The sequence below is a fragment of the Danio rerio genome, chromosome 11, assembly GCF_049306965.1.
Source record: "Danio rerio strain Tuebingen ecotype United States chromosome 11, GRCz12tu, whole genome shotgun sequence".
NCBI lineage: Eukaryota > Metazoa > Chordata > Actinopteri > Cypriniformes > Danionidae > Danio > Danio rerio.
The window spans coordinates 845,273-860,947 of record NC_133186.1 but is presented as its reverse complement, the minus strand read 5'-3'; the positions used below and the strand labels follow the sequence as shown (position 1 = coordinate 860,947).

At 35.5% G+C, this 15,675-nt stretch overlaps 1 protein-coding gene across 4 annotated transcripts in view; it reads right to left on the bottom strand.

The window, feature by feature from the left end:
- vgll4b (vestigial-like family member 4b) overlaps window positions 1-15,675 on the bottom strand; it is a 65,150-nt gene that overhangs the window by 17,996 nt on the left and 31,479 nt on the right. For all 4 annotated transcript variants that reach the window (XM_073915689.1, XM_073915690.1, XM_073915688.1 and 1 more), the window contains 1 exon segment: window positions 8,336-8,519. In XM_073915689.1, coding sequence (XP_073771790.1) covers window positions 8,336-8,519 — 184 coding nt within the window.

The following is a 15,675-nucleotide window of genomic DNA, read 5'->3' as shown; positions in this document are numbered from 1 at the left end:
TGCAATTTATATTACACACAGACACACACACACACACACTATATATATATATATATATATATATATATATATATATATATATATATATATATATATATATATATATATATATATATATATATATTGTTCCTCTTGATTTTTGCTCTTTTTGAATTTTTAAATTTGTGCTACTAGTTTTTGGACCATTATCATAAGTTGTTTTTGTTAGATAAGCTCCAGATTTGGTTTGAATACTAAACAATCTAATGTATGTGCACAACTATCATATTGTTAAGCATCATATAGAACAGTGGTTCCCAAAATGGGGGTGGTGGGACACTTTCAGGGGGTCGCTTGGTGATTTCCAAAATCAAATAAATTTTATTAAACTATTAGAATTACCATATTTTAACCATAACCCACAGAAGATAAAAATAGTAGTTTTTAATAGCAAAAAACAACAACATGCAAAGGAAAAGTCATCAGCCTTAAATTTTTGTTTTGGTTTGTGTGTTTCTGTTAGATTAACAACAGCAACAGCGTCAGCTGCAGCAGATTGACTTTATAGCACCAGGTTAAACTTTCTGGCACCTTTATGGAAATCAAATATATTAAAAAGCCACAATGGAATATTGAGAATGATCTCTGAGTGGTGGTCTCCAAAATTAAATCAAGAATAGACTTGTGCTGAAAATATTGTGTCCACCAGTCTCTTTAGCTGAGGTTAATATTAAATTAAACAAATTAATAATTGACTATAAAAATGATATGGTTGTTGGACTGTTTTTTGTTGTTGTTAATATGTTCATGTTTATATTGTTGTGTATGCAACATTTGTACATTTATAACCACCTCTGAATAATTTGGGGTTCACGGGCATTGGTATTTTAGGAGTCGCGGGATGAAAAGTTTGAAAATTCCTGCTATAGAAAATAATAATTTAAATGAGAGATTTGTGAAGGATGCACTCATATAAGCTGAGCACATTATAGAAAATGTATAAATGATGTATTTAAAAATTGCAATAAGTATATCAGGAAAAACTAAATATAGCAATGTTAGATCTTCCCAATACTGAGCAGCAGATATTTAAACGGTTGCATTTCTGTTCATTAATTCTTCATTCCCAGTTGCGCATATAAAATGTGGTAACTGAAGTTACATTCTGGCACACTGATTATTTCAGGCCGTTGTGGTAAAAGCAGCAGCCAAAAAGGTGAATGTCAGCTTCAGAGTTTGGATCTACAAACACACCGTGTGTAATCAGTTTAAAGCGTTTGGCTAACTTAAGACTGAACTACTGACAAATTACAATCCAAACACAAACGAGCCGCTCCTGCGTGTGTTTATACATAAAAGTTAACAGAAAAACATTATTTCATAAACCCTGACCATGCTGGCAGTGCCTTTTTTTGCTGGCCGTGGATGCATGAGAAAGACGCAGTTTCCAAGTTCCCAGCAGGAACACACACAGGCCACCGCGGATTATTCCCAGATCCAGGAGAACCCAGCAAATCAGACGGCTTTCCTTTAGGCCTGTGCGATATTGAAGAAATATGCTATATGCAATATTCAGTATGTGATGCAATACCTTTTTTTTAATTGTTATAGGGCCAGGCAGCATCTGCAAACATTATTATTTCTATGCAGTGTTTTGTAAATAAAGCTGTGAATTTATGTGGAATGATTGAAAATGTAGGAGCTGAAAACTTTATACATAAATAAAAAATATATATATATATTTTTTTAAATCTGTGGATTTATGAGCAATGATTTAGGAGCTAAAAACTAGTAGTAAAAGTTAGTAGTTGCAGCTGATAGTAGTAATAGTAGTAGAATTTAGTAGCAACTAGTACTAAGTAGCAGTACAAATAGTAGAATTTAGTAGCAGGTAGTAGTAGTAAGTAGTAGAAGTTAGTAGTAGCTGAAGTTAGAAGTTAGTAGTAGCTGAAGTTAGTAGTTGCAGCTGATAGTAGAAGTAGTAAGTAGTAGAAGTTAGCAGCAAGTAGTAGTATGTAGTAAAAGTTAGTAGTAGTTGCAGCTGATAGTAAAAGTAGTAGTAGTAGTAGTAGTTAGTAGCTAGTAGGTGTTGAATGACGTAAGTTTTTTGTAAGTCGACTTTTATGATATCAAAGTCGAGTCGATGTCGACTAGTCGCTGGTGACGTCATTAATAAAACAAGATGCAAATGTTTTGCAACACGCCACAATTTGCAATTTATTTGCAGAAATATATACATATTCTGTTTGACAGCTCATAACACGCTGCAAAAACAAAGCAACAGAAGTATTGCATATGTCGTCAGCACACAGATAACACAGATGAAGTTATTTCATAACAACATAACACACAAAAGACAAAGGCTGTAATGTTAAGCCTTACTACACTGTCTAGTACAGGCCTATAGACCATTTCAATGTGGTGATGCCATTGGCCCATGAACATTTCCTGCTTATTGTCAAACTATTTCATATCTGTAACAAGAGGCGATTCAATAATCGCATGGTGTTTTAACAGATATTGTAACATTATTTATCAATATGTGGAACTTTTTGGACTCTCAGATGCTACGAAAATGTCAAATTTAAAACAGGAAATACGTCAGGAACAGGTTTTTGTTTACATCCCTCAAAATGGTCTATTACAGAAGCTTGCTCAGACCTATATTTCACCACTATGTTCATGTTCAAGTTGGCGAGGTTGCAGGCTCATATTGTTTATCAGAAGTCTCTTCGAAGCACATCTTCACCGGGATGATGTTTACACATGCTATGAAGTTTGTCACACCTACAGCGGCTGCGCACTACATAGTTTCTGCACGCTTCATGGTTCATTCACAAAATACGTCACATCATCTACTCTTCGCAGAGGACAACAGCCTCGACTACATGATTAGCTAGCTTCTGCTCAAGTGTATTTGCATAGAGCGACCTTACTTGCATCTTTTTGATGATTTAAAGTTCACCCAAAATAATCCAGTTTTAGTCAGTGAACTATCTTCGAGTGTAAAGGTGCCATGTACTTCTGGTCAAACCACGTGACTTAGGCAGAGCAACTAGTCAAGGTCAATCAAAAAGTGCCATGGCAGAGCATTAAAGTTGACCAGTCAACTAGTCGACAAGTCGGTGCAACCCCCAGTAGCTAATAGTAGTAAATAGTAGTAGTAGAAGTTAGTAGCTAGTAGTGGTATTTAGCAGTAGTAGTAGAAGTAATTTTGATATACTGCACAGCCCTGCATTTCTTGCACACGTCTATACAGGAATGCATAAACAAATTAAAGTAAAGTTACATTTATGATCTCAACTACTGAAGTGTAGACACTATAGAAGGAAGATGTTATTTTCAGTCACTTAGTGCACTAGAGACTCTTATTTTAGCGTTTTCAGTGGGACAAGCCGAAGCAAGCAGTGGGCTGACCGGATAAGAGGCCCTTTGTTTTCATGGCAGCAGAGAAAATGAGAAAATGGCCCCCACCCTGACTCCAAGCCCACTTCCACAACAATATGTCCGCCTGAGTTTCTGCGTTTATGAGTGTTTCATGGGTTGATTCACTGCTGCTAATGAACGGTCTTATCTCTCTGTGTTCAAACTGTTTAGTCTGGCACTGACAGAGAAGAGCAGACTGAAACATACAACAACATACACAAAGTACATATGAAAACACTACAGAATAAAAACAAGCATGATTTATAACTAGTGTCAGACACAAGCTGTGGACATTATTTTGTCATTTCTGCACAGAATATTGAAATAAAAAAATCTAATTATATAGAATGATTTTGGGAGTATAACAATAGTAAAGTAAACGTAAATAAAAACAATACATTTTTTCTTTTATTTAAAGACTATGCTATAGCTATTTGTGTGCAAAACTGTGTAAATAAATGATTTTGGAAGTATAATACCTAAAAACATTAAATAGAAAAACAAAAACTGTTTAACTTTGCAATGCAAATCCAATTAGATCCACTTGTTTGACAATGAAAGTCTCTCATAAAATAGATCTACTAAAATAAAGGAGTATGTCACTTGTACTGTATTGTAAATAAATCATATACAGCGTCATATTTTCTACAGGATGCTTTACAGTAATATATGTTTGCATGTACATCAGATTAGATTACATTAGATCACAGTACAAAAATGACTACATCCAAATTAAAGCTGCAAGCAGCAATGAAGGGGACCTCGCACCTGCACTCACCGCCGCCCGATGGCCTTAGTATGACAGAGAACAGAGGAAAATATTAATTTAAGCTGAAGTTTTGTGAGTTTGAGCATGTTTAGGCCCTCAAAATGTGATTCATTCTAGAGTAGAAGAAGAAATGGAGCAAATCCAATAGAGCCTATGTGCACTGCATGTGCTCGGTCCCTAAAATATTAAAAAAATTAAATAAAATTGTAATAAAAAGGGAAAAAATGCAATAAATTGATTAATTTAATGTATTAATCTTTCTATTTTAAGATGTTCAGTGACCAAACTCTTCATTTTAATAAATATAACCAATTTAATATGAGCTAATAAAACTGCTTTGTTTAAATGCACCAAAATATGCTGTCCACATTCACTGAGAAATTAATATAAGCGATCATTTTCAAAAGTGGGTGCACTCTTATGAGGAGCACTGCAAACATTTGGACATTAGTCAATGTAATATTCATTCATATTCTTTTCGGCTTAGTCCCTTTATTTATCAGGGGTTGCCGCAGCGTAATGAACCGCCAACTAAAACAGTTTATGGTTTAAACAGCGCAGCTGCAACCCATCACTGGGAAACACCCATACACTTTTATTCATTTACACACATGCTTTAGACTGTGCTGGAGCACCCGGAGGAAACTCACGCCAACACAAGGAGAGTATGCAAACTCCACACACAAACGCCAAACTGACCCAGCCAAGGCTCGAACCAGAAACCTTGCTGTGAGGTGACAGCGCAAACCCACTGCGCCACCCTCAATGTAGTCCTACTGAAATGAATATAAAAACTGAATAAATACACTCTGACACACACATACAAACTCAATGATGGGCTAAAAATCTACAGATTTGTGTGTGTGTGTGGCTGCTAGGACTGCACAATATATAATTTCAGCAACAATACTGCACTGTGTGTATCTGCAATAGCTTCATCACCGTATCTGCAATGTTATATTAGGAATATAATTAGGATTTAAACCATTCAGGCATAAGAAATCATCACATCTTCAGCTTCAACAAAGAATAATTGTATTTATTTACACAATGAAGACACAGTAGAGTCAACACTTGGATTAAAGAATTTAATCAAAATAAGAAAGGGTGCTGACGAATAGTTTTGGGATAACTATGATTTTTTGTGGTGGTTTTGATCCACTTCAAATGTTGACTGTACTGTTTAGTGTTGTTTTACATTTATTTTATTGCTGTACTTCAACACTGTTAGAAAACAAAGCACTGTCTGTTTCATTTGTATGTGTGTGCTTGTTGTAATGCATTATTTTATGCATATGCACTCACGATCAATGTAAAATAAGGCAAATAGAGTGGCCTAAATGATCCCAAGAAATTATATTCAAACCGCAGAAACACAACACATCGCAACATCAGTTTTTGCCAACATCGTGTCTGCCTAGAACAAGACTCTAAACACTCATGGACAACATTTTGTGCCAGAAATGTCTGAAATGACTTTTCCGCGGCTGGATAAAAGCTTATGTTGAGGAGTAGATCAGGAAGAGTTTTCCCAGCCCCCACTCGCTCTTTCCCTTCTTTAGGAAAACCTGAGCCCGCGGTGTCCAGTTTCAGCCTCAAACTCCCAACAAAAACAATCCAGAGCAGCTCTTTCACCTCCAGCCTGATCAACATTGCAGGGAACACAGAGGCCAATTCATGCATTTATACACGTATCATTGGTAGTAACTGCTGAATCGCAGAATGCCTCCTCACTTGTAAGTCACTTTGAACAAAAAGCATCTGCTAAATGACTAAATGTTGACAAACAATAAATGATAATGTCTGTGCGTCGAAGAAAACAATTTGCTTAAAAAATTAAATAAAAAAAACCCACACACCAATGCAGGGCCACCTTTTGATTACTGTGTAATACCATTATAAAACATTGTATTTGTTAAGAAACATCACTGAATTTTGGGTGAATTTTTAATGAATTAATTAAAACTCAGACTGGTAAATATAAAGGTTTAACATACATAAATTGATCAATACAAATAAAATATTCATACAGATTAAAATCAAAATTAAATATCAATTTCGTCCTCCGCTGATTGTGAAAATACAATAAGTCGAGAAAAACAATTACAGCACCATATGATTATGTGTAATGAAAATGTATAACAGTAAATTGGATGTGTACGGCTCTTAAAGTGACAGTGCACTATTGTCCTGCTGTTGCTTTTAGGTGTGACACACACTCAAAATTATTTTAATTTTATATAATATGACGTTGCAAACAGAGTTAACGGAGCTAAAATTGGTGAAAAAGAGCAGTCACTTATGAAAATACCGTTTGCCCTAAAGCCAGATCAGGTCCTGCTGGTGCTGAGAGCTGCAGAATGAAATCCTTCAATCTGGCAACAAGTTCTGACGGGTTGCCAAGATGAGGATGAGGATCAAATAACGTTTGTATATCTGAGAGCATTAGCAAATCTATTCAGACGAAGTTTAAATGCAGACAGAAGGTCGAAGCCCTTGACATTGGGGTCACAATACTGTAAAATGCAACTTTTATACTGTAAAGGTTGATTACACTGTGGTCATGTGACACACAAGAGTAAATCAGTTTGCAGAGGAAGAATCAGGTTACAGATTTTCTGACATCATTGGGATGTCCCATGCATATGATGTAAACAGTTTTGTGTAGTCCTACAATGCAAATATAAGCTTTTGAACAGCACGTCTAGTAGTAATCATCAGTATTAACATGCATAATTTGTTGAAGAAATGAATTATTGATCATTTAAGTGACACATAAAATAAAGCTTTGCACAAACGGTCAACCTGATTGATCACAATTATTTAGATGATTGAGAAAACTGAGAAAAATAATTAACTGCTAAAACTAAAATTGAATGATTATGATTTTAAATATAAACAAATAAATATAAATATATATATATATATATATAAATATATATATAAATATATATATATATATATATATATATATATATATATATATATATATATATATATATATATATATATATATATATATATAATATTATTATTTTAAATATATTATACTTTTTTTTTTTGGTGTCTAAAGTGTTAAAAATGATCTCCTAATATAAATCACACCACGCTTGCCATGCTAACAGGGCGACTGAGCTTCTGTTGTTCTCTTGCACTTGGGTCCTAATTCACCAAGCAAACTGCTGGCCATAAATAATCCGAGCTCCAGTGTGTCAATGCCTGCTGAACAGCACATCTCGTGTCCTCTGAACGGGGAAGGAATGCTGGGAATGTTCAGTGCTCTGCCACGAGGGCACGGACAGGCTCTACACACAGCCCATGTGCTCCGCTCGCTGCACCAGAATGCCAGGAATTCCTTCAGCACATTCCCAAACATTCCTGACGCTCTTTCTGCAGGAACACCATCTGCACAGGCCTCGTTTAAAGCGGCAGTTCACTCAAAATACACTACTGCCTTGTTTGTGGGAGGGTGGGATTTTTTAAACATTTTTGGAAAGAGGTGAAAAGGATGATAGATGAGGTGCATTCCACTATGGTCTTGGTTTGTTTTTTTATTGAATTGTTTTATCTACACCCTATAGGGTTGCACGATTAATGGAAAAAAGATCTTGATTCGACCCTACACACGATCTTAATCCAGCTTTTTTACGATTTAGCCAATTATATTTTCAAGGTCAGGAGAAAAGCGTAAAGACGTAGAAGAAACAAACTCAGACTTGAAACCATCCGCTTTAAATTCCATTAGTGTGCGAACCAAGCATGGATAACCAGTTTCAATGAAAAGAAAGATCTCCATGTCTCTTCAAGCAGTACAGAAATCAGTGTTTTTGACATTAATGAAGACAGTCAATGATTGATTTGAATTATGTTTACGGCTCCAAATATTATAAACGTTACTTAAAATAAAATATATTGTGTTCAATTAAGAAAAGAAGCTGTTGTTTTTACACCCAGACATTTAGAAAGAGCATATCTTAAAGCAGTAATCACAATACTGTGATATTTTCACCCAAGATAATCATACCGCCAGAATCTCACGTCTGGAACTCTCCCTTTAAGTGGATTGAAAGAGTTTCTAAAGCAGATTTGGGTGTTGGTGGAGGACACAAGCTGTCGGATGCACCCTGAATGAGACACATGATGTTAATTGGTTCCACTTACAGCTGTGCGGCGAACAGGCGGCTCATCTTGGCCACATGCTCACTGTTGCAGTCGATGTCGTCGTCTGCTTGCTCCGCGCTGTGTTTCCTCTTGCTGGGGCTGATGGGAGGAGGGCCGGTCCGATGGTTGCTGACTGCAGACGACAGAGACTGCATTCTGGACTCGCCTCTCAGAGCCGCCTCTCCTACACAACACACAACAGAGCCTGCATTAATACAACTCTTACTGTGTATTAGGCTTGGGATGATAATAAGGATGCAACGATTAACCGGTTTCACTGTTAACCATGATTTAATATGTCACGGTTAATTAATCGTAAAGTTTCTTAAAACCGTGTTTTTGCACGGAACAAAATTGCAAAAAACAAAGTGATGCCAACTGTGCACTAGTTTGTACCCCGAGACTAATAAACACACACACTGGATTAATTATGACTGAGGCTATTAATTAAGGCAAGCTTCTTAAAGTTCTTTATTTCCAATTAAGGGACGCGTACGCAACCAATAAAAGCACCAATAATATCCACCGTTTTTTATATAGTCAATTAAATTAACTTTTAAAATGTTAACAAAATATTCATTTAGGCCCGAACTACAAAACCACATTGAAAATAATTTTAGTTTTAAACTAGAGGGGTTTTGAAATCAATAAATGCAAATAACCGTGATAACCGTGAAACCGTGATTATTTCTTACTATAATCCCTAGATGATAACCGGTTACAAGGTTTACCATGGTTTTGGAAAAGTAGAGTTTTATAACGCCTAACATTTTCTGTCATACTGTTCCTTTGGTTTATGTTTGCATGTTTTTTTAGGGCAACAGTATCTAGTACCAAATCTACCTTCGGGTATAAATAAAGTAACCTACCTACAGTATTTCCAACAAAAAAAAGGATGATTTAGTTCAGCTCACGATTAAGCAAACATGTGAAAAATAATTAGCTTATAAACCAACATCCAGCATGCTGTAGAGCTGAAGTGCAGCGGCTTTACTTTATATTCATAGAGCAGACAGATCTCCAAAGACGCCTGTTCAAGCTGTACAGAAATCTGTTTTTGAAACTAATGAAGACATTAATTATTCAGCCCTAGATGTTCTTAAAATAAAATATTCTGTGTTCAACGGGGAAAACATTGCTGTTTTTACCCAGAACAAGTTTGAGCGGTAATCACAATCACCATGATGTTTACATCCAAGATTATCATACCAAAAGCATCTTGTACTGGTCTATGCATAGAACTCTCTCTTTAACCAGATTGAAAGCCTTCAAGCTCTTCTGATTGGCCCACTGCTCTAGAACTGAACACGCATGGATTAGTTAATATCAGCTGTCAATTACTCAGCCAATGCCTTCTGCCTGCAGAGGACGGTGAGCTACAACTGCTTAAATTTAAGCCACTGACGAAAAGCGAAAAGCACACTGACAGATTTTTTTATAAAAACCACCTTGAGTTACAAATAATGGCACACCTTGTTATTTTTTTCGCAAAGTGAGTGTCATACTCAATATCAGCTCACACATCGTTCCAACTAAAATGACCATATTATCATAGACTATAAATAAACAATCACACAAACCTATGTGAAATAAGTGAATCGATGGGGAGTTTTTTAATGAAATTAATTAAAAACCTCTATCTTTGACACTTGTAATATCAGCACAGGCCACTCAAACCCACACTAGCTGACCTCAACATTATACATGAAAGCTTCTAGTCAATAGTCAGTTGCTTTGATGTTGACTTTCAATCATAAAAATCGTCAAATTACAAACTCAAAGCAGCAATGATAAACTCAGGCCTTGCTTAGAAATCGGCGTCTCTCTTGATTGCATCTTCAATGTTAGTGAAAAATAAAATATTACGAATGCAATACAGATTTGAAAACCATTCTCTCATCATTTATTCTGCCTAGTGTTGTCATGGTATCTAATTGATACAACACCAAGGAAGATATCGATATTGCATATTTTCGAAGCTGCTAGAAAACAGAAGTGTGTGCAAAAAAAAGCAAAGTCAGTTTTAATACTAACCTAAAGCAATATAGTATAATTTTAATGATACCAGTATGGATAGTTATTGAAATACTGATATTTTTAACACTAATTCTCCCTCATGTGGTTTCTTCTGTTGAACACAAAACAGTATATTTTGAAGAATATTGGTTACTTTCACCCATCGACTTCCATAGTAGGGGGAAAAAGCCATGAAAGTCAACAAGAGCCAGCATTTCAAAACAACTCCTTTTGTTTTCGATAGTGAAAAGCAACTCAAATAGCTTTTGAATAGGTGAACGGTTGGTAAACAATGACTATTTAAATTTTTGGGTGAACTAACCCTTTATTACCTTAAGATTAGGGCTGGGCGATATGGCAAAACTGCAATCTCGATTCATTCTTTTCATATTGACCAATAAGGATATATATTTCTATATCAGTTTTTAATGCTTCCAGATTTAAAAGAGTATCCCAACAATGACTAAGCCACAAAAATAAGAGGGTATAACCTAACCTATTTTCAGTGGCCGATTATTTGGTGCATCTCTAATATCAACACACTTCCAGATTCCCATTGTTGCACATTTCTGCTGTGTGGCTGGCTGTTCAATATAGAGTAAAATTCTCGCGAGCTTATCATTGTTATCAACATTCGATTATCACGATTCAATATGATATAATTTATCGGCCCAGCCATCCTCAAGACAAAGCCTCAAGAGTTGCAATCTCTACAAAAAAAACAATGCTTTTCTTACATAAAGCTGTCTTGTTTCTAGTCCAAATATGTAAAAAATAAATAAATAAAAAAGCAACCTTATTTTCAAGTAAATAATGTCAGAAATTAAGTGATTGTTTCCTTAAAAACAAGCAAATAAATCTGCCAATAGGGGAAATATAATATTATCATTGTTTTCACTTTGAAAGATTATTTTGCTGACCCCATTTGCAGGTTATTTTGATTTTTTTTTAGAAAAACTCACTTAATTGAGACTTACTATTTCTGAAAACAAACCAATATTTATTTTTTGTCTAGAAAATTCTTTTTATTTTTAAGAATTTTAAGATATTTTTGACAAGAAACAAGGCAAACTCTAAATATGAGTATGCAGTGTTGTAAATTCCTTCAATCTTTGCCTCATGTCTGCAATCTAACAGTTGTTTCCACAGATCATCAGACTGCACGACAGACCTCTTATCTACTACATATGAGCACAGTAAATGCAATAAGCCTCTTGAAGTGTCATTACAACACAGTGCTAAAAGATTCCTCTGAATACTCGGTCATATGAGCTACTGTACAAGGGCAGCGGGTACATTTACAAGCCACTGTGTAGGAGTTAGGCCGGAAAATTACAACTGGCACACTCTCTCCAATGGGACTTTCCACTTGGGGATGAGCTTCACTAAGCCTGGGAAACTTTATAAGAGCCATTTATTACGCCAAACCTGGATTTCACAGTTATTTACAGAGTAAAATGATAAATAGAGATGGTTAAAAAAAATACAAAAAAGGCAACCAGGTGTCCTCTCTCACACTGGACTCACAGAAAATAACTCATGCATACATTCACTGGAGTAAACCAATGATAAAGCTAGGAGGTACTTCCCAAAACAAGCGGCCTATTTTCCCGACTGGCATGTTTCAGCTCGTCTGTCAGCGCGCCATGGCAACGGCGCTGACATCATTGTTTTTGGCAGGGCTGGAGCTGCTAATAGAGAAAAGGCTGTGCACAGTAAACGTCCAGACACATGATAGCGTATCTGTGCTGGTGAGCGCTGCACTCCACTATTGTCAAAGTTATTGAAGATTCATTTATTATCAATAAAGCACAGCAGTTGGAGTCAAATGATGAACTATACACAAGGGCAGCACACTGTATGGTTTCAGCACCGATATCGCAATGTGATCTCTCACAATCGAAGGATCTGCAATGCTGAGTACAGATTACAATTGATCATATCTGGGATTGAATCAGAATTTTAAAAGCATTTGGGCATGCGAAATTAACATTTGTAACGTTAATCAATTAATTAAATGTACTTTACGTTTGATTTTAAATAACTGTATACCTGAATACAGTATAAACAGTATGAAAACGGTATAAAACACTGATTATTTAATTTGTATATTTTTCTTTATTGGATTTATCGATGCTTGTAAATGGTTAATCATATTTTATCCAGATGCACTGCACTACAGAATCATCCTAAACGATCTTAAATGATCAATTCTTTCCATATAGACATATTCAAGTCATCTGATGAAATTGTATTCATATTGAAGTATAAGAGAAATGAGAAACGCCGACCATCTTTTAAAGACGTCCAAAAGTTTTTGCTCATAAAAAGGGGGAATTGGTATAAATAACATACCCTGCATGTAATCGCTGTAATGAAATCTCTGTTTTGTAATAATCTAAGTCTTTACTGACATTTCGGCAGAATAAACAACCGTACCATGAACATCGAGATGCGCAGCAGCGGTGAACGTTTGTTGATGGGAAGTTCATCAACAGAGCAAAAAAAAAATGCAAACCTTGTGACAAAACTAGATGAAGCACCTTTTCCCCCTTACAATAATAAAGAAATAATAGTGTAGACTGTGCATCAACACTTTTGTATGCTTTCATCTGTTATTTTGTGATGTCTGGAAGACATAACATTATCCAGATGGTAATGAAAAACTATAGTAATTTATTAAACCATGTTTGGAAGTACACAGGTTAAGTGTATCGTGTGTACAACCCTTTGTTAACGAATGCTACAGAATACTGTAGCATAGTAAATTGATCTGTAATAATACTGTAACGTTAGTGTAAACTGTGGTGCACTGCGATATTATTGATACATATTGGATAATTCATTACTAATGTACCACAGCCACAATATAATTATAAGGACAGCTTGATTCAAGTAATTATCTGTAGTATGCTTCAAAACACTATTGTACTTTTTCATGTAACATCGCTTACAGCAGGGGTTCTCAACTGGTTTGTCCATGGGACCCACATTTTTACATGGTCATCAAGCCGCGACCAAAATTTTTAGGAACTATAAAACAATTTCAGGAATTATAATTAATTTGTATTTATTTGTACCATTCACAAGTAGTAACATAAATCATAAGAACATCACCAAGACTTACAAATAAACAATATTTTACTGCTGTCATTCAACAAAATGCATCAAATTTTAGAAATATTACAAAGTAAAAATGACAAATACTGCAAACATTAGTTAGGGTAAGGAAAGGTTCAGTGACCATGAACTAAACAGTTAATAAAACATGTTGTCTGGTTTCTAAATGTCGTTTTAATTTAAGTTTCGTGCTCTTTTGTGAGAGCACCTCTTATGACACACGGAGGCTTTAAGTTTTTTTTGCCGTCAATATATGCTAATCCCTAATTTACATATTTGGTGTCGTACTTGCGCTTTAATATATATGTTGCTTTAATTAAATGAAATTTCACAAGTCAATTGGTAGGGTTGTCGTGCACACATTTCAAAATAAAAGTCAAAATTAGTTAAAAATTAAACTTTTGTTGTTGTTTTTTTTTTGACCACACACTCCCGACCCACTGAAAATGTTCTCGAGAAACACTGGCTTACAGTAGCTCACCTCGATGACAGGCAAATATACTTCAGAGTTCAGTAGAAAACTCGGCCCACTTTATGATAAGGATCATGGCAAACATGTGGTTATTTTTTTTTTTTATTATTTTGGTTAAACTTTCCTCTACGTCTCCTATGTTTTTTACTTCCTGTCCTCCTTTTGAATGTGACGCATCATCAGAACTATGTGACTGAAAACAACCTATATCGAGCAGCCCTAATATACACCAGTATTTCCCGATCCTGTTCCTGGAGGAAAACCAACAGCACACTTTTTTTTCCCCAACTAAAAATGCCTGATTCAACCCAGACTTGAAGGTCTGAGATAGATGGAAAAACACCCAAAATGTGAACTGCTGTGTGTCTTCAGAAACATTAGATCACGGTTTTCACCAATATCAATTAGAAAGGGTTGTCAACAGCACTATGTTTTTCTGTTAGTCTTTCTCATGAGGATCTCAGGTCTTTAAAGGTAATAAAATTATGAAAGTAGGGATACAAAACACTCTAGAAAGATTAGAAATGCTTAAATGTTCAAATAGTCTTTAACTAATGTTTATACTGATTTGCTTGTAGTTATTGGTGATGTCTATTCTGCACTGCAAAAGCGCAATGCAGCAACAACATCAGAATAAAGACTGATCAGATCTGCATTTTCTCTCTGATTCTGAACGCAAATAAGCCAAAGCTAACAATCACAGGACACATCTTGACTTGTCTTAACAGTTTTTATGATCAATATGATGAGTTATTGGCTAATACTTGTGTAATAGTCAGTTGGAATGACTAAAAACATTAGTTTGGCTTAAATTTAGGTAGAAAGATTACTTACAGTGTGCAAATTCAAACTTTTTATTTGAGAATGGCACATGAATAAGTGTCAGCAATGCATTGGAAAACTCTGAAACATTGCAAATATAATGCAGCTAGTGTGAACATGCACTTGAAATTTGACAGTAGTTGTGGTTCTTTTTGTCTAAGGAATGATTTTGCTTCTTCGCTGTATCACTTACATTCACAGTAATTTCACATTCTCCTAAAGTAAAAGACGCACATTGATTAAAGTTATCACTTGAACTCAGCACAGTTAATACAATGCATGTTACTGGATCCTGCAGTTTTTAGTCTCTAAAGCTGTTTTACATAATCTGAGCTCATTGTGACTCAACGTCTCAGAGGACGCTCGTGGTAATTGATTTGCTTGTGGGAAGTGTTCAGTTGAAATGGGACAGAAGTCAATATTTGTCCGCGCAGCCCTGATTTACATGTCTTCCTATGGGAAAACTAACCTCCAGTATGATTTAGGGGCTGTTTACATGACAAGGTTTCGGGCCAAAAACTGAAATCTGTTTTTATATGTTTTTCCTGTTCATTTACACAAAACCAAACTGAACTTCAGTCCCTTTTCAGGGCTGAAAACACACAAATCTGTAAACTGGTTACAAAGTGGACGTCTTTGAAAACACCCGAAAAATGACGATGACTTCACAAGTGTGCATGGTACTTTATTAAATGGTAGATTATTAGATTAAAGTGTTTGCAAATACTTCATCAGTTAAATGACTTCACATTAGCACTACCAAAAGCACATGGCACATTATACATGCATATCAGCACCAGCCACTGCACATCGTCACTTCCCTACAGGTACTGTTGACTAAGGCGCAGTGCCAAACGCAGCGTAACACAGTGTTTTAGGGAAATGTGTAAATGTGGATTGTTTTGAACAT